Source organism: Chelon labrosus, assembly GCF_963514085.1.
Source record: "Chelon labrosus genome assembly, chromosome: 7".
In the NCBI taxonomy this organism is placed as follows: Eukaryota; Metazoa; Chordata; class Actinopteri; order Mugiliformes; family Mugilidae; genus Chelon; species Chelon labrosus.
The window spans coordinates 4,706,269-4,727,085 of NC_140343.1; the positions used below are offsets into that span (position 1 = coordinate 4,706,269).

At 41.6% G+C, this 20,817-nt stretch overlaps 1 protein-coding gene across 1 annotated transcript in view; it reads right to left on the minus strand.

Annotated features, from left to right (window-relative positions):
• Positions 1-20,817, minus strand: part of brinp3a.2 (bone morphogenetic protein/retinoic acid inducible neural-specific 3a, tandem duplicate 2) — a gene marked incomplete at its 5' end in the record, with an annotated part of 39,538 nt that overhangs the window by 8,330 nt on the left and 10,391 nt on the right. Inside the window, 4 exons of the mRNA XM_084549074.1 lie at positions 3,806-4,042; positions 4,292-4,397; positions 12,088-12,278; positions 14,338-14,528. Coding sequence (XP_084405200.1) covers positions 3,806-4,042; positions 4,292-4,397; positions 12,088-12,278; positions 14,338-14,528 — 725 coding nt within the window. The remainder of the gene's footprint in view (positions 1-3,805; positions 4,043-4,291; positions 4,398-12,087; positions 12,279-14,337; positions 14,529-20,817) is intronic.

Below are 20,817 nucleotides of genomic sequence, written 5' to 3' on the forward strand. Positions count from 1 at the left end.
GGATGCAGCCTGACACAGACGCACACACAAAAATGCTTTAAGAACAATTCAAATGTGTTGACCTGGCCTCCAAATTCACTAGATCCCAAACTGATCAAGTATCTATGGGATGATCCACAGAGGCCCCTCCCCTCAAAGGCCCCCCAACTAACAGCATTCTGTTGCCAGACACCACAGGACACCCTCAGAAGGCCCATATCCATTCTCTGAAGGTGGTCATAATGGTATGCCTGATCTCTGTGTATTATTTAGTATTATTTGACTTTTTTTTTTTACCAATTATAATATTGGCAATGAATTACCAATACAGTGTTTGGATGTGTTCACATACAATCACCCACAAACAGGTAAAGATGCTTTTGCAATTAGCAATTTTAATCAATATCACTGAACTCAATAAGAAGAGACTAGTCGCAGCAAAACTGAGCCATATTTCATGGAAACATGCAGCATATGAAGACCTTGCTGCAGCAAAAAACGACAACAGAGCAGATTAGGGCTGTCTGTGTGTTCTGAAAGATGAGAAACTGCAGCCAATTTTCTTAAACATAATCATATAACTGAGGACACGTGCACAGAAATGGTCGCAGCAGAAAATCACATACCTAATCATTTTTACGGCAGTCGCATTTCACAGATGTTGGCAAAATGACTGTATTTGGTAGACATCTGTGTTTGGAAATGCCAAAGCCTGCAGTATTTGGGTTAATTCGTGTTTGATTTCCTGAAGTAACAAGGGATTTTATTTTTTAATTTTTCTGCCAGTGCTGAACAGGGTCCAAACCAGTGAGACGTTGCTCTCAGACTTGCACAGTTTGACACATTTACGACGGTAAAGTAATGAATTACGCATGATTTTGATCTGAAAACCAGACGTTTTTAGGTTACTGTGCCATGCAAGCATTAAAATAGTTGTTACATTCAGCGCTATTGACTGACAGTCAATCGTAATACGGATTGTAGCTGGTATCCTCACGCTGTTCTGCCTCCAACTTTACTGTAGTTGCTGCCACGCACCCATATTTATTTAAAAATGTGTTTCCAGATTTGTGTTTTTCAGGAGCCTTGCATCAGCATGTAGTGTGGGTTTATATATATATATATATATATATATATATATACACACTGCAACTTCTGGTGACCAAGTTTAAAAACAAGCGGTGGAAAACTGGGACAAGTCTAAAGATACCTGAGTGTATAGTGTGAGCTCTGAGAATTCACTTCCACACAGATCAGCTACTTGCAAGCGGAGTACCTTCACGACAGTAAATTTATGTGGCCTTACTCTGACTCCTCCGTCCTGTGTTTACAACATGTCCACGCTCATAACAAGAATGAATTTATGTTTACGGCTGCCTTCCATTATTTATAACCTTCAGTGGCATTTTTTTTTTTATTTTTTTTTTTTATTCATGGGTTGGCAGACTGACCTCGGTTCTATTTTACTACAAAGGTAGACTTTGGATTGCTCAAATTTGGACGCAGCATCTGGCAGTCTTCACAAAGCGGGCCCAGACAGAATATACCAATACGGTTTGAGCTATATATCCTGAGTTACAAACGGTGAGGATGTTTGAAAGAAAAATATGAATATCATTAAATAATAAATGCTTGGCGTTGATGCATATAGAAAAGTAATTGCTCAATAACTCAAACCTTTCAAAATAACCATGAAAACAAAAAGAAAAAATAAAGAAAATCCAGTATATCTCACATGTTACCTTCTTCGTAACAAACTTCACCAAGAAATCCTTCTTTTTATAACCAGTAGCTCCGTCCACTAGGGTTAATATGTTCATAAGAAAAAAAAATAACACATTTTCTGCATTTCTGCTTCCCAATTGGGTCAATTACATTGCGTTTAAGTGTGCTATATAAATAAACGTGACTTGACTTGACATATTTTAATTATATTTCCTTTTCCACAGATCTTAGTTATGAATAGACCAGAAAGAGTGCAGATATAAATTCTGTGCAAACTGACCTTTAGTTGTACTTCTGATTGGTGCGCTAACCACCGACCACATGGCTCCTCCATTTTTTCAACTTCCTATGTTACTGTTGCTAGGTTTGATAAACAAAAGCCACGCAGGGCTCCATGGAAATAATAGAGTCTTGGTAACTTAGCGAGACAGTTAATATTAGCAGCTGTGCTAATCACTGGACCAGTTTCCAGCTTTTATGTATCGTTTCTGTCTCTGCCCTGCTGGCCTTGGGCAGATGGGTTCCTCCATATGAGCTAAAGGCTCTGCTCAAGGTTTCTTCCTGTAAAAAGCGAGTTTTTCCTCGCCACCGTCGCCTTCATGCTTGCTCTGGGGGTTTCAGACCAGATGTTGTAAAGCGTCATGAGACAGTTTACATTGTTTATGAATTACAGCTTCACTGCAAACTAAGTCTACAGTTCTTTTTTTTTTTTCATGTCCTTCCATGGGACTGCACTCCCACATTGCTTCTGTCTGTCTAACCTAGCAAGAGTAACACGGGGAGTAGCGACTCTGACTGGCCTTTAGCAAACCAACCAGAAGGCCAACAAAGGCTCAATCAATGCAGAAATGAAGACGGGACTACCAAGTGTGCACCCTTGGCGGAGGTATTGACAGAGTAAAGACAAAAAATTAAAAAAAAAGGATGAGGGCTAAGTTTACTAATTGCTCGCAGAATAGCAGAGAGCAAAGGAACGTGTTCCGGTGCGAGTTCTCATCTGTGCGTGCGCCGCCGAAGTCGTTTCAGGGAGAAGCTCGGTCACAATCTGGCAGGTGCTTCCTTAGAAGGTCACCTCTTAAATTCTGATCATATTCAGCAATCCAATAAAGAGGTGCATTCTGGAGCAGAAGGCTACATTTCCTAAAGGAACGAGGGTCTTAATGGAGCTTTTGTAAGATCTTGTAATTATATCTTGTTTGCATTATAAAAAAAAAAGAAAACAGAATTTTAAATTACACCTGAAGAAGTTAATTTAGTGTGAGTACAAAAGCAACAAAAGAAACTATACTTTATATGGAAATGCATTTCTGATTCTTTCCCGTTCCATTGCCATTTAGTTCAAGTTCAAATGTTCCCTATTCTTTGCCCTCCATTTGTGGCTGGCCTTCTTGCGTCTTCTTCCGCCGATAAAGCAGCAGCGAGCCACGAGTCAGTGATATCCCCCGGTGAAGGACACATTTATGACACTTGCGGGCGTCTGTATTCCGGGCACGCTGCCGCCCTCGCCTCACAGCCCGCCATTAAAACATAAACTTTGAAAGTAATTGCACTTAGGGATATTTCAGGCAAACCTGATAAATGGAAGGAAAAAAAAAAAGAAAAAAGACATCCATTTTGATTTCACCTGAGTAATAATCACCAAGGCAGGGTGACCGAGCACAGCAATAATAACCAAACATTATGCTAAGAGCTTCCTTCAAAGTCTGTTTTCCCGTTGATGTCAGGAGCCGGTCTGGCAATAAACGCATTTTATAGCTGATTAATCTGCTCCAGACATATTGTAAACTACCTGAGCCTGATTTTTTTTTTTTTCATTTTATCTGGTCATGTCGCTTTGTTAATTCCCTGTATGCAGATAGTGTGCCAGGATCTAGGATTCTCAAACAGCTCTTATAGTTCAGCCTATAAATCAGAGGAGAGGGAGGGCCATACATATAGGATTCTCACTCAGGTTTAATGGTGCAGATAAAACACTTGAATTCATCCCCACTCACTCTCATATAAATGATTTATATTCACAAAGTCAGATATTTTCTGCATTGAAAATGAGCCGTGCGATTTGAAAGGACGCGGGAATCCATTACTTTCCAGGCGGCCTCACCTGATTCCTCAAACTCCTTATAAAGCGTCCCCCACGTCTCCGTGATCCTCTCCAGGCTCTCCTCCATGGCATGGATGTCCATGTAGGGGCAGTTGCATTCTGGGAACTTGGGGTCACAGCTGCACCAGCAGTCGCTGTCCTTGCAGACGAACTCGCCCTCCCCGTTGCAGGCGATGTAGCTGAGAGCGGCCTGCACGAAACTTTCCCTCAAGTAGTCTGGGAGGATCACTTGCAAGCCTGTAAAACGGAGCGGGGTTTAGCACCGTCGTCAAACTGTGAACCCGGGGAGTGACAGTGAAAGTTTAGTGGCAATATAGTGCTAGCTGAGCTTATGACTTACTTAATAAAATCTATAAATCTGTGTATTTGTATGCCAAACAGTTACTGCAGTTTAGATCCGGCGCTTAAACTTTTCACAGGAATGTTTGATCTGTAAAAACATACCATGAGAATCACAATGAAAGTGGAAAAAAAAATCCGACACACCTTGCAGCTGGACTTTATTTTCAGGGCTCTGAACCAGCACAGAGCTGACGGAGTCAAGGTTGTCATAGTTACTGCATCCGAGGGGACCGGTGCGGGTCTCTGTCACCTGGGCAACAACAAATAAAAAGCCCATTTACAAAATCCCCCTGCACTTCCCTTTTCTTTTTTTCTCTTTTTTAGGACAAGTGCATGGTTAAGATAGATTTATTTACACAAAAAAAAAATGCATTTGAAGGGTACTTCAAAAGTTTGGGTGCACATTTTGGTTTAATGAGACACAAAAAAAAAAAAAAAAAAAAATGCGCTTTGTGCAGCATAAATGGCTTAATCTGTTCTGCCTGAATGGAGTAGTTTCTACATAATCGATTGTACTCGTGAATGTGAAAGGAACTTGAAAACTACGAAAGACTCATTTTCATTCCTCTAAATTATTGCAGGGGCGGCTTTGTCGCGCTCATTCATTATGCAAGAATGCTACATGTTCCCCTTTGTCTCGCCGCTGATTGAAGACGTTTCGATTGACCTTTGCCACAGAGCACTTCCAACAAAGCGCCCTTTTTTTTTCCCCCCCTCACTTCATTTGCAATAAGAGATCTTATTTCATCACTCTCCTTTTTCTTGCCGTGACATCACGACGAGCACCTAACCAATTCTCATTTTTCTCCCTTTGTGGTCGCGGGACACCATATTTTGTTCGGCGATTTGTCCTGGTCAGGCTTGTCGGAGGACAGTTGGTGTAAAGTGACAGATGGATGAGGCGAGACAATGAGGGTCAGTCGATCAGTAACACCATCATAGAGGGCTGAAGGGCTTGGGAACTCATCTGAGGCCAGTGCCGCGGGAAAGCAAAAAAACTCAGTGTGTGGCTCTTTAATCAAAAGCCTAATCCAGACCGAAAGGGTTGAGAGGAAGAATAAATATCCTCTGTGAATGGGGAAAGGAAAATGAAGATAATTTGAGTGCAATTCTTCGACTATAGTATTTATATCGCATTATAAATCCCTTGTTTCCCTCATGAGGTATCGTGATGCTGATATGAATGCGAGGAAATGAGATACAACGCCGGGTTTCGAGCCACACGAATGCCGAATCCATATAAGGAATTATTTGATATGCCATATGATATGCCATATGGCAAAACACTGACTGATGAGCACAGCATTCAATTTCCGCTTTGCTTAGCAGCTGCTATTCACTGTAGATACATTCTGGTGTATTAAAAATACTTAATAGGACATTATTGGCCACCTGTGTCTTGGCATGTGTCTGTGTGAGGGAGTGAAGAAAAACACAAGAACGCCGTGGGAGGTTTGTGCCTTTGTTTGGGGTTTTTCTCCATGATGCAAATTCATGGTCCATGTGTTATAATGAAAAAAAAATCACCAATGAATAGATTAAGAAGAAGAAGAAATAAATTACACAATGAGGATTTTAAGATTGTTGCCGCACCGAGGAGGTTCAAATCATGCATAACTTGTGAAAGTGGTTTTTGGTCCACTGGTGGGCAGTAGCCACAGCATGCATCTAAACACATACAATAGAACATTGTTAAAGAAACCAAAAGATTTGCAAAGCAGTTTATTTATTGTGGCGTTTATTTTCCGCTTTGACCGCGGTGCGCAATGGGATGTTAGGTGAAGAGTGATTCATGAGAAACACATTTAAAGCTTTTCAAGGTCTATAATGGATGTGACATTATACGTAAAGTGCACACAGAGTTGGAAATATCCGCTGAGCCTATGGTTCTGTTATGCCGGCTGCTAGTGATTACCCACAGCTTGAATCCCTTTTACTTTCAGATTCTGGCTCGGTCGTGGAGTGCACGGCTAGGAACACCTCAAAATCCCTGGCTATGGCGACAAAAAAAAAGGGTCTCTGCGGCTGCGGTTCGCACGTCTGACTGGCGTCTTCTTCATTGCCAAGTAGTGTTGTTTTTGGCGGCCTGTTTTAATTTTAGTTTTAGTCTAGTCTTTGTGTCAAGCTGTCATTTTAGTTTTTATTAGTTTTAGTCATGTTCATACTCTTTTTAGTCTAGTCAAGTTTCAGTCAACTAAAAGTCTGAGCATTTTAGTCTTATTTTAGTCAGAATTATCCATGACTATTTTCGTCTAGTTTTAGTCGACGAAAACTGATGACATTTAGTCTAGTTTTAGTCAATGAAAATTGTATTTTAGTCTCTTTTTAGTAATGCAATTCTATTTAACCCAGTCAATACAAAGTAGCCTACCTTGTAGTATAGACAAAACCAAAATTTTCTTTTAGCCAAACCTATTTCAAACAAGGTTCTTATTATATTATTGTTACCTTATAGACTCAAGAATACATCCATTCCAGACACGGAAGACGCTGATTTGAATTTACAACATATTTATTTTACTATTTATTTACTATTTGCCGCACTTCTCCCTATCTTTCACCACAAGACATTCGGTTTTATTTTCCACTTCGATGTATTTAAAGTTTTTCCAAATGTCTTCTCTTCTTCTTCTACCAAAGACCCCCGGCTGGCCCGCCATCGTTCCCTTTCTCTGTCACGCTACTCAGTAGCCTACTCACAGTTCTCTCGCTACTCAGTACTCATGCAGAGTCGCAGACTCACTGGAGCAGCTGCATCTTCTAAATAATGCCGCGAGTGGAGCTTGAGGAAGTGACGTCGCCTGCGAGAGAAACGGGCTCTGGACACAGGAAACAGATAAACTACAAAATAATAATAATAACGTGACTAAACAAGACAAAATGACGTAACATTTCGTCTCGTCTCGTTTTGGTCAACGAAAATGGAGAGACATTTTAGCATAGTTTTTATTTTGTAAACCACATTTAGTCTCGTTTTTATTCGTCAACAATATTGCATTATACATTTAATTATAGTCATCGTCGCATGACCAGCATTTACGTTACGTCTCGTCTCGTTTTAGTCACGTGATAAAGGTTCGTTGACGACAATATTTAGTCATAGTTTTCGTTGACGAAAGCAACACTATTGCCAAGGCATCTGCAGTTTCATGGAAATCTTAAGAGGGGATCTACTAATGTGCACTGATGTCTCAGAATTTAAGTTTGGATAATTAAAATTGTAGGCTACAATATTTCGCCTTTTAAGTTGGTGTTTGTTGTTCTCTAGAGATGTGACGTTCGCGAATGAACCGAATCTACTGACCGGCTCTTTTTTGCAACTGCAAATATTGCATGATGTCATGTTGGTAGTCCAAATCAATAGAAGAAGAAGAAACAAATGACACAATGAGGATTTTAAGATTATTGCTGCACCGAGGAGGTTCAAATAATGCATAACTTGTGAAAGTGGTTTTTGGTCCACTGGTGGGCAGCAGCCACAGCATGCATCTCAATACATACAATAGAAAATTGTTGAAGAAACCAAAAGATGTGCAAAGCAGTTTATTTATTGTGGTATTTATTTACCGCTTTGACCGCGGTGCGCAATGGGATGTTAGGTGAAGAGTGATTCATGAGAAACACATTTAAAGCTTTTCAAGGTCTATAATGGATGTGACATTATACATAAAGTGCACACAGAGTTAGAAATATCCGCTGAGCCTACGGTTCTGTTATGCCGGCTGCTAGTGATTACCCACAGCTTGAATCCCTTTTACTTTCAGATTCTGGCTCGGCCGTGGAGCGCACGGCTAGGAACACCTCACAGTTCCTGGCTATGGCGACAAAAAAAAGGGTCTCTGCGGCTGCGGTTCGCACGTCTGACTGGCATCTTCTTCATTGCAAAGGCATCTAGAGTTTTATGAAAATCTTCAGAGGGGGTCTGCTGGTGTGCATTGATGTCTAGTAACTAAGTAAGTTTGGATAATTAAAATTGGCTACAATATTTCGCCTTTTAAGTTGGTGTTTGTTTTTGCTCTAGAGATGTGACGTTTGCGAACGAACCGAATCTATTGACCGGCTCTTTTTTGCAACTGCAAATATTGCATGATGTCATGTTAGTAGTCCACACTACCTTCACGTCAGTGCCTCAGTATGCAGTAGCCTCAAGAAGAGGGTGGATACGCTTCGTTTGAAGTGAGTGGCTGGCAACTCCAAAAGGCAAAATGAGCCAAAGGAAACGCAGCAGCATCTTAATGCACTTTTGCGATGACAAAAACAGTAAAGCGAAATGTAAAATGTCATACGTGCCTGAATATTATGCCGATACAATGGTGGGCATATCTGCCTTCCAAGCACCAGATACATAAAGTACCTATCTCTCTATCTAGAATAAATATTTCAGAATAATTCACACACACTGGTGGGATTTCATTCCTCTCAATGATGGGCAATGATTTATCTGATAAAATGAGTTACCCTCAGGCTGTCATCTAAAAAATAGATAAACATCAAAATGAGCCAGTCTTTTGAACGGCTCTTTGAAAGGAACAGATTCACAAGATCCGGCTCCCTCTTAAGAGCTGCAAATCCCATCTCTGCTTTGCCCACCTGATGGATTTAAGTCCAATATTTGCTTTCCTTTCCTCTTGTTTGCATCTCCACCACCTCCTTAGAAAATATCTTGCTATAGATCTTACTCTGTCAGGGAAACTAGCCGGTGAACACACTGTACGCTACCTGACAGCACCAAACTCCATATCTCTATTCCTAGATAGGCGGGCTGTCGAACTAACATGACGAGAAACGAGAGGCAGAAAAACTCAACAAATGAAGCTTTAATGCTACTCATTTGCCTCCAACTGTCTTTACGACTGTGGTTGTGTATTCCCAGATGTTTGTGTGTTTGCAGGAGGTTTATAGTACTTTCATATTTCTCTGTTTGTTGCCCCCATGCCAGAAATGTACTTAATAGTAAAGTATGGTTTGAGTGTGATCATAGACGATCACAGTGGTTGTCTGTTTACTCTCTGAGAGTCCTGCCAACAATCGATTGAGTCATAAGATACGGCGCACAAAAATGCTTTTCTCTGCCATAATGAGAGCACAATAAATCGAGTGACTGTCTATGAGCAGAAAATATGAAACCAGAGAGCCCCGCTGTTTTCTCATTCGGGTCTATCGCCCTGTTCATCATTGTTTAGACAGACTGGCAAATATGGTCTGAGTCGGGTCGGAATATCACCATTGATTCAGTCTAGAAAATTCTCAAATTGTAACAGAAACGCTCCCCCTCTGCTCCGCAACAACCGGAGTCATTACTCTTTGTGCAAACAAGCTGGTCCGATCAAAGGCTCCACTCTGCACCGTGACTTTTTAAAGAGAGTCCAGATTTCCACAGCGAATCGTCAGAACGCGGCAATAGTTGCGTGATTTTTTTCCCTCCAAAACGAAGTTCAATTTCTCCTTTCCACTGAGACAGCAGGGGGAGAGGTTGCATCACCGGCCCTCTTTCATTCGTTCCTCAACTTGTTCGATTTCACATTCACGCGGCCAAGTGGTTAGATGTATGTGCTCTGCTGCTGTGAGGGTCAACGCCCCGTGGAAAGGATGCACAAGTGTGGAGGACTCTGTCGCTCCTTTGACTCACTTTCCACCACTGATGGAGGTGAATCTCTCCTCTTCCCGCTTCCCAACTGTCAGTTACGCCAGATGACTACCTTTGGAGCATGAAAGCACACTCTCTCGTCTCCTCTTCCTCTCTGTAGCTACAGAAAAAAACCCTAATTCCCAAGAAATGAAACAGACAAAGGCATCTGCCTCTACTCCTCAGATGTGCCCACCTCAGCTGCACAAAAAAAAAAAAACACTCTATCCTCCCTGAGCACAATGTAGCGAGAGGACAGAGCTTTGATATAAGTAGAGGGAGTCTGATTCATGTTACACTTCGCAGGCCGACTACCACTGCGTTCAGAGAAATGGAAAAGGCGGAAAGAAGGGTCACCCTCCCCCTCCGTCACCCTATTAACCCCATGCTACCTGAAAGTGACAACCCGGAGGCAGAAACCTGTCACATGCTGCGTTTCACAAGACTCATTTATCTTCCGCCTCGCCATATGTGCTCATCGCGGAGCGCTTCCTCCAGACGCAACGTGAAACTTACGGCAGCTGAAGATCTTGTCTCATCACAGACGGGCTGATAAAAAGCATAATCTCCTACTTTATTTTCGTGTTGACAAGGAAGATGTTGAATGGGGGGAAAAAAAGCACACAAAACTGCATATACGACTTCTAAGAGGCTTAAACTTTGTGAGAAACTACAGATTTAATTTTAATTTCAGTTTCGAAGATGGCAATATATAAATGCTTGTCACTATATGCGCTATATTTCTATTGTATTGGTTTCATTTTCCTATTTTATCACCATACCTGTCAAGTTTTTGATTTGAAAATAAGGGAAATTTTCCGGCGCCCGCCGCGACCAGTCCCACCAACCCAACCAAGCTCCAGTATCCCTTACAATTTAAGAGAGGTGTACAAGAAAGCTAAAATCACCACTTGTCAACCACTTATAAACTACAACTGGCTTTGTGCACAGCTGCACTGCTTCCTGAACTTCAGCCAGCTCCTTTGTTTCCTGTCTCTGTCTGCCATTATTGGACAAACTGATTAATCCAGGTGTGCCTGACCTCAGTAGTCACAACAACAATAATCAGACACACCTGGATTGATCAGATTTACATGAGGGTTTTGTTTTTTTGGCAGGAGGAGTGCCTTCTCTGTCGTGGCGTCCATCATCCATCTCTGTTTTTGTTGTTGTCACTCATCATCTGACGTCACACACTAACTCCGCGACAACTGCCACCTACAGTACCTGTAGTAGGCTACTGCAGGTGGCAGCTATCGTGAGGCCAGTGACAGAGCTTTTTTTTTTTTTTTTTTAACTCCGCCTGGGCCCGGGGTATTATTATTTTATAATAACGCAGGTTAAAATACCGGAGATTTACGGGAAAATACTAATACGGGAGGACGGCGGGAAAGAAGGGTAAAATACGGGACTTTCCCGGCCAAAACGGGATACTTGACAGGTATGTATCACGCTTTTATTGATAAGTACATACTTTTTCCTCGCTAACTGACTTTTTACAAATGATTTCAGACAACTTAAAACCATATTTTTTTTTCTTTAATCTTGAACCTGTGTGTATTGTCTTGACAAAGGAATAGTGACAATAAAGAAATGACAGTGTCACTAATGCATCCTACTACTTCCGACATTGTTTTCATTCAAAAGGACTATCATAAGAAGAGTCTTTGGGCGCATTCTAAATTTGCAAAATGAGAGGAAAATCTTAAAACCCAGGAACCATGCACCTTTAGTTTGTGCATGTTTAAAATTTTATTACAAAGCAAGTAGAAAGCTTTGCAAGGATCACACAAGTGAAACGCATAGTTTTGTATTTGAGATTCTTAGTTTCTTGCACTCACCAGATTGTAGACACATGTAAAGACACTTTGTCAGTAGTTTGTCATTCAAATATCAACTTTACTTGGACAAATACTTTTTGATTAGTCTTATTTTATCCACATTTTGTGTCATCTACCTAATGTCTCCGCATCTTTGTTCGCAGCAGTTACTGGAGATCCTTGTATGTTTATGAAAAATGACAAGCTTGACTTGATATTGGCTAAAATAATTTGAGAAATATCAAGTCAGGGAATCCTTTTTTATTTGATTTATTCAAATGTGAAAGGCACAGACGTAACAGCAGTCTCCCAGAGAAGTAGGAGAGCCCGTGGTCTACCACCAACACCTGCGATCCACCTCTAAGCCTTCTCAAGTTATCCGTTTATTGTCGTCGGTGTAATGAGTATGACTCGATTGATGATTGACCAAAGGTCAAAGCTGATAAAAGCTTTAATAACCAGAGGATTTTAAATGTGCACGGCAAAGACTGTACCTTGATGGCGGTGGAGGCGATCTGGATGTGGTGCAGCTTGCGCAGAGTGCTCTCCCTGTCGATGAAGTAGGAGGCGGCCAGCTGGTGCAGAGCCTCCAGAGTCACGGTGGAAGAGTTGCCCGAGTAATCGCTCACCTCCGCTTTCTTGCTCAGTTTCCTCTTGTCCACAAATATCGTTAAGGCCTCTTCTCCTGCAGGAGAGGAGGAGGAGGAGGAGGAGGAGGGAAAATGCATTTAATCTCTTAAAGGAAAAAAGAAAATGAAAAAGGATGGAGCGAGCACGTTATCTGTTGTCATGAAGGCCTTTCAACTTTAATCTCGCTCTGAGCTTCTCAGAGACTAGTCTGCTGCCTTGACATAATATTAAAGAGCTCCCGTGTTGAGTAATTTTTTGGTGTTTGTCTCCATCTTTGGTGCTCGGTGCTCATTAGAGAGAGGTGCGCTTCCCACAAATCTCTCGTCAGTCACAACGTGCGCCAGCTTGCGTCAGGCCCTTTCCCATGGATTTTCTCTTGATACGGTTTTAGTGTCTGTATTTGCACACTTTTCCTAGCAGGACTAAGCTCATAACTCCTTTCCCCCCCACCCAATTAATCTACAGTTTAACACTGTTTTAAAACCCAACACCTGCACTTCTGCAGGAGAGACACGTACAAAAATCCCAGGTGGTTTATCCACGTCAATCTGCATCAAAAGCCACTGATCATAGGAATTGGCCCTTCATAAGTCGCGAGGCCATGGTGCAACACACGCTGTGCTTTAAGAGTTCCCAAGACTCTTAATATCCTTTTTTTTTTTTTTTTTTTTTGTCATCATAATGCAGTGTTAATGCTTCAGGGCCGTTTTTTTTGCCCACCAGCTCCTTGCTCAGCTGCTGAAGGGCATCCTCTTAATATCACGATCTATTTATTAATTTCATTAAGTCCATATGTTTCCGAACACAGAGGCAATCCATTCAGAGCTACAGAGGCACATCTCTGGCAAAGATCCAAGGCAAACTTCTCATTCTCCTCTCTTCATACCGCTAAGTACTGGCTGAGAGCCAGAGTGCAGGGCCGCATCAGCTCAGGCAGCTGGGAGGGTTGCATTATATGCAGCCACTCTCCAACTCACAACAGCGACCTTTTCAGAGCCCGGAGTTCGGTCTGAAGTAATTGACAAGTGTTGTTCTGTAAAAAGCAAATCAGCTTTTCAAGGCTCAGTTGGGCCTCTGTGGCATTTTTGATTTGTTTTTTTTTTCCCCTGTATTATTTTTTCCCCCCTTCAGTCAGAGGACCATTAGTGCTCGTCCATTCATCAGACTGCAGAAATCCAAAAACAGGGGTGGCAGGTTTACAGTGCACAGGCTTTTACATGCATTCATACATCTCCACAGATGTGTTATTCAGTTAGTGAGCTGCAGTATTGCGCCGTGTCCATCTGTTTTCCATATGGAACGCCTCGGAGAACAAATTCCAAAAGCTTTTATCATCGCAAATTGTGTAATTTATTAAAGCCAATATCATCCGGAAGAGAAGTATGTCCTTAAAGTACAGCTCTCTTTCACCGTGAAATTTCAAGCAAATATATTTTTGTCTTCCACATGGATGTTTACAGATGAGAATCTTGATCTGTTTCAAATTACCATAGTGTTCATCCAGTCCTTTCGATGGGGTTCGTAATTTCAACAGAGTCACTCAGAAATAAAATCTGCCAAAGACTGTTTCAAACGGCTCACAAAATGGATTCTAATTATCCAGATAGTCGCAGCTGCCAGCAGCGATTTTCGGTAAAACAAAACAAAAAAAAGATGTGAAGAGGATTTAGTGTACATCTGTCCGGCATCAAGAAACCATTCTTCTGAAAAAAGAATCAAAGACTTCTGAATCTGTCACCGTTGTTATCGTGTCGGCGTGTGTGAAGAGCTGGAAAGTAAAAACTGAGGCCCACTTACGTCACGTAAATGCTGCATGCTTTATATGTTGATATTGTGAACTAAATATAGGTGTTTTTGAGTATTTTAGCAGGTGATTAATTTGTCTGTCTGTCCATGGGCGGATTTTTATCAACGTAGCTACACAACCGTGCCAAGATGCAGTCATTAAGATGTTACAGATGTGTAGTTCATGTCAAAACGAATGCACAATTTGAAGATGTTTCACATATGGTGCGTCTAATAACTACTCTCTGGTTATTGTTATTATTATTATTTACAGGTTAGTGATGAGTTTTCTTATGCCATTACAAAGATATCAAGTATTTTTTCCTTACCTCCCAGCGTAGCTGACAACAGGAAGTGAGTCCCATACTTCCTGATCAGATTGTCAGTGATCATCTGGGTGGTGGGCCGGCGGCCCAGCAGTCGAATGTTCCTGATGAACTCGGGCGTCAGAGGTAACGGAGACTCCAGGAAGTCTCTCCTCTCCACTGCCAAGTTGTTCACCTTCCATCTCCCGAACTCCCTGGAAAAGGTCAGAAAGGAAAGGAAAAGTACACAAACACATGAGTATGCTCTATATGCAGTATGGGCGGCACAGTGGTGTGGGGGCTAGCACTGATGCCTCACAGCAAGAAGTTTCTGTGTTCTAATCCAGGTTGACTTGGGCCTTGCTGTGTGTGTGGGTTCTCTCCGGGTACTCCAGCTTCCTCCCACCGTCCAAAGACATGCTCGTCAGGTTAACTGGTGATTCTAAACTGGCCATAGGTGTGAGTGTGAATGGTTGTCTGTCTCTCTGTGTTAGCCCTGTGATAGACAGGAGATGTGTATCGGTGGAGTTTTAGATTATGGAAAATAATTTCCTACACGTTGGTGCCTATTTTGTTTGTGAGTGTGCACGTGTTAACCTACAGGGGGCAGTCATGTGCCAAGATACAGTATCTAACGCTCCACGACCAGAGGCAGACACAAAGAAGACTCAAAGCTAGTTAAGCTTAGTTTGAAATACAGAAATCTTTTCAAATGTTTTACTAAGATACATATATAAATGCACTGGACGTGTTTGACTAAAAGAATATACACTGTGTCGATTAACACTGAATGTAGATTCATGCACCTGCACTACCTCACAGACACGGGTCGTTTCTGTTTACCACAGTTTTTTTTTTATGATTGCACACCGAACGTGTATTGCATAAAGTGAAAGATGAATTAGGCAGTAGTTAATGGGTGGATTCATAATGAAAATAATCATGACTTCTGACCATTACTGAAGGTGGAGGAGGTGGAGGTCTCTGTTTCGTAGTAGCGTCATACAGATGCATCATTTCGGATAGTGATTTATATTTTCTAAATTCCAACTAGCTCCCACCTGTAGCATTATCATGAAAATCATTTTCTACAAGTGGGTGCCCATTTTGTTCTTGCATGTTGACCTACAGGAGGCAGCCATGTGCCGAGAGATGTGATACTCCACCGACAAAGGCAGAGATGAAGAAGAGTCTCGGAAATAATCGTTCCAAAAGTTTTACTAAGATATACATATGTAAATGTTCTGGTCATGTTTGTAAGACTTAAAGAATATAGTCTTAATAGTAGATTTGTGCCTCCACACTCTCTCCCATTCACCGCCTTTCAGTCTTGTCTGTTTACCCCATTTTTCCATGATTGTACACTGAAAGTCAGACATTATATAAAGTGAAAGATGAATTAGTCAAACAGTAGTCAATGGGTGTATTCATAAAGAAAATAATCATAATTGCTGCCCTTTTACCGAGGTAGAGGAGGTGGAGGGCCCTGTTTCTTAGCGGCGTCATACAGATGCACCATTTGCCTAAAACTCACTTAGTGGACTAAATGGAAAAAAATAGAAAGGCAGAGAGAGAGAGATGGCGAGATGGAGCGATGGCAGAGAGTAGCAAATTTAATTCATTATGTCATGTGCTTCGGCAGTGTTAGAAACCCCTCGACCGTGCCGACCCGGCCTGAATTGAGGTGAAAGTGAAAAGAAAGAGAGAAAGAGGAAATAGAAAGAAAGTTCAGGAGAGGACATGGAAAAGAAAAACAAAAAACTGGAAGGAAAAAAAAAAACTAAAAAAACTGAAACCCAGATCGTCACGTGGGGTGGAAATGTGCTCCAAGTGCACAGCTGACAGATGTTTTCCTTAATAGCCCCATCATGACAGAGATATACATCAACGCGAATGCGGCACAAGGTGGTACAAACAATAGCGCCGTTGCTCGGAATAGGGAATATATTCCATTATGAGAGCGGAGGCAAAATGGGAGTAAAATGTCATAAAAACGGTGAAAGCCGCCTAAACAAAAGACCCTGTCAGCCTTTGTTGCCTCCTCATGTTCTTCCATTTCCCTCAACAACAAGTAGTGACAACCACTACTGTACGCCTAAGCCAAATTCAGCCACAAGTGTCGCCTGTATATGCTGCATTTACTACACTTCCATAGAGGTTGACTGATTGTAATATCTGTAATATCTCCAGACATGTTCATACACGATTACATCTCACAGGTGATGACATGGAAGAGATATATGAATTGTAATAGACCTTGCACTCTGTCAAAGGCAGAACTTTATCCCTTCCTGTCTTTTTTTTAAGCTGCTGTGACTTTTGACTTTCATGCAAAACTATAACAAACACACAGCACAAGAAGGAGAAATACTAACTGTATGTCAAAGGCAAAGTGATAAACTGAAATAGATCTAAACCGAGAAAAAAAAAACTAAACAAAAGACACAGATGTTCAATCAATAAAGACCAACCTGGCCCCTTGCATGCAGTCCTAGTATTTCTGTTGAACATCCGCCCAAGGCACAGCTCTTTGAACGGTGATATCTGCTTTGGCAGAGCTCTGACTCTATTCAGAGGTGTTCCGGCTACTGAAAAGTTCAAGGTGTTTAGCGAAACAGTTCCGTGTGAAGTGTCCTTCACGCATAATTTCCTGCACTCCTTCCTTCTCTTGCAGTTCCACGCGGAGCACTCTATGAATTAAAATGAGTCTTCGGCGAGCTTTGTTTGTCTGACATTTGGCAAAAAACAAATCAGATTTCTTGGCTGGTGTTTTTTGAGAAAGGTGCGAGGCATCTTTCACGCGCACGGCTTCGGAATCTCAATATAATCCATTTTAGTTTGTTGGAATGATAAAAAAAGAAATCTTTTTTTTTTTTTTATTTGTTCAGATTGATCACTAAGATGGCCGGCGGCTAATTCTTTTCTTTCTTTCGTGTCAACATACCGTCAATGCGTCGATGGCAGCTGAAGCTGGAGTACAAAGCACCAAATGTCGGCATCTGGTAGGACGTCGATGGCACATAGAGTGACTCATTTTATCACTTAAGTTTTGATCCAAGACACTAATCACTGCAAAACTCCGAAGAAGCCTCATGAGTGTGAAGTTAATCACCAAAGGAGCCGAGTGGAGATAAAACTAAATCAACTTCTCAAACTCGTTGGAGGGCTGAGACTGGAGCACTGATATGACGTTTTGAGACGGCTCCTGGGTGTGCCATGCGTGATGCATGACTGTAAAAAGCTTTAATACAAATGCTGCTGCGATATATATACACTCTATGAATGCTTAGTAGCTCCAAGCATATAGTATATAGCTGCAGTGCCAGGTTGTGTAGACCACCAAGTCCAAAAGGGGGAAAAAAAAAACTAGATTGGCTAATTTTGATGAAGGTGTTGCCTCTTGCCCCGTCTACGAGTCGTTCTGTGACCGCTGCTAACCTGCTGTCATAACAAATGGCCAAAACCGATGGCCAAACTGCATATGACTAAGGCAGCACAAGATCAAAAAATGCAAGGTCATAACAGTTTGCTTCACAGAAAGTCTGCTTTCAGAGCTGAGCTCAGGAATTCCTAATCTGTACCTGTGCCTTTGGGCTTAAAGGCTCTACAATATGTTATCTCCCCAGTCATTTTTACAATAAACACGTACATGTTTATTGGAAAAAAAATTGTAAAAAGGCAGCAACACTTACAATGCTGCCTTTTGTAAGTCACAATGATTTACATGGATCAGCCACAACATTAAAACCACTGACAATACCAGTAAATAACATTGACCATCTTCAGTGTTCTGCTGGGAAACCTTTGGGCCTGGCATTCATTGGTGTGCTACATGTTATTTAGACATGTAGCACCCACCTAGACCAGACCAGGCACCCCCACCCCATAGCAATGATACTCCTTGATGGCAGCAGCCATCCCCAGCAGGATGCAGCCTGAAGGCATACACACAAAAACGCTTTAAGAACAACTAAAAACAAAACAAAACATTAAGAACAGCACAAGGTGTTGACCTGGCCTCCAAATTCACTAGATCCAAAACTGATCAAGTATCTGTGGGATGATCCACAGAGGCCCCTCCCCTCAAAGGCCCCCCACTAACAACATTCTGTTACCAGACACCGCAGGACACCCTCAGAAGGCCCATGTCCGTTCTCTGATGAGTCACAACTGTTTTGGAGGCACAAGGGAGACCTACACGATATTAAGAAGGTGGTCATAATGCCTGATCGGTGTATTTGTGTCGATGCTTCTCACATTGAAATGCACGGGGCATTTCTAGGACAAAATAAATGTGTTTCCAAGCACCAAGTACCTTTTACCTCATGGTGAGATTTCTTTGTCCAGAACAGGAAACAATCCAGTGTAGAGGTGCCAGCAACTGCACTTCCTCAAACTTTTCCTGTTCAAACTGTATCAAAGATTCAGTTCGAACTGCCTGCAAGGGTACATTGACTGTAACGTAAGTCAATGCAACCAACTTTCATTCTTTACCCTAATGTCAGCACGGACTGTATATTTTAAATCCAGGAAATCAGAAAGTTTCCCTGAGAGCTGGTCAAACTTCGTCTGCTGAGGAAGACTGTGCGGTTCAGGTGTTTCAGTCAAGGTCGTTTTCAGTCGCAGGTTTACACCCGTTGCTAGGGAAACACCTCTGTCTAATATGAACGATTTCTGTCAAACAGCTAGCGGCACCTTTTATTGTTTCCAACACGGTCCCAGGCTGTGGACCACGTGTCAACAGTGGAGGCAGTTCTGAAGAACTTTTGCCATTGCGTGGGTGTTCACGATGATTTAACACTAACTGCTGCTGCCCACGAACAATCATACAGTTCCCAGAATTACACAATGCTTCACCTATACAAACAAACACATGGAGGAAGACGGTTCTGGAGAAGATTTTAAGTCAAATTGTCGGTCTGGGGCGATGCGTAGCACCTTTAGAGTCATCAGTTCATGGTAATAATAACCAAGTGTTTCGTATTTTGTGAAAAGCTTCCTATAGGCATTATGTACATATTTAAAAACAAGATATATACAAAGTATAATAACATTTGAGACTTTAGTCACTTGATTCTCTGCTCTTCATTTCAGATGCATAAAGGGCATTAAACTGTAATGGTTGGTTTAATGTTCTTTCTTTCGATCTGACTCCAAAAAAAAAATATACAAAAAATACTATTTACTTCCTCTGCATGTCTACTTAGTAGAGATGATTTACTGTTATGATAATTTAAGAAATTCAACAGTGTATAAAGACTGGTATTAATGTGAAATCACGAAACTGAGAGAAATCCAGCTAAACATTAAAACCCACCCACAGAGATATAACCCAATTCAGCTTCTGCAACTAGAACAATTTAAAAATATACTCGCAAAACTGAGACTGCCGGAATCAAAGAGCTTCTTAGAAAAAGGTACAACTCGGATATTAGGGCCAGAGAATAGACGCTATTTATTTTGGCTGGTGTGCATCCCACCCCCCCCCCCTCGCAAATCTGCACCGCAATGAATTTCTAAAGAGACAGTTATGAAGTCACAGACAGATATCACAGCTGTAATTATAACGGATCGGCTGTGATTACTTTGAAATTTCTCGGGGAGGGTGCAAGAGTGCGGTGCCAATTTTTTTTTTTTTTCTTTTCGCTATCTGCCTGGCGCTGCTCCCAATTTACTCACATAATCACGCTTATGCGAGAAGAAAGGGACGGGGGAAAACGTTTCCTCAAAGAACCTTCGGCCGTTTTAGAGAGCAGTTTTTATTTATTTTTTTTTCCTTCCTTCATCCTGATGCTTTATGAACATCAAAAGCACAAAAGAGAGAGAAAAAAACAAGATGTATAAATGAATATGGCTGCCTCTTGAGTGATGGGTTATTTTTGTCAGATTTCGCTGTGCGGCTGCAAAAAAAATAAATAAAAATAACAAACATTTGTTAAATTTATGTGAATTGCATTGTCCAATCAGTCAAATGTTGCACTTCTCTCTCTCTCTCTCTCCCTCTCTCCCTCTCTTCACAGTAAAAGCTTGACTGCTGTAATCAGAATGGGTTGAACAACCTTGGCTGCAGATGATGGATGGAGGGAGTGTGGCCTTTTGAAAGGGTATATATCACATTAAACCAGGAGTAATGAGGAAAGCTCGAACACACAGATGTTTAAATGATACAGAGTGTAAATCGGCTCACAATCCAAGCCACGGCACGCCAAAGTTAGAACAAGCCGGTGGCAAAGATTTGCCGTTTTCATTTTGTTATGTAATCGCCGGGCAATTAGGGGGGGGACTGATTCGCACAATATTAAGCTAGGAAGTGTGGGCAGCGTGGAAAACGGACATAATGGTATTAAATGGATACGTGGTACCTGTTGACCTTTTTTTGCTGACACTGTAGTATTCAGACAAAGCCTTTGACTAATCTCTTGCTCAGATATATCCAGTGTACCTATTAATCTTCACCTCATTTCATGCCATACAAATAAATGACCTCTTCAAATGGGACACTGT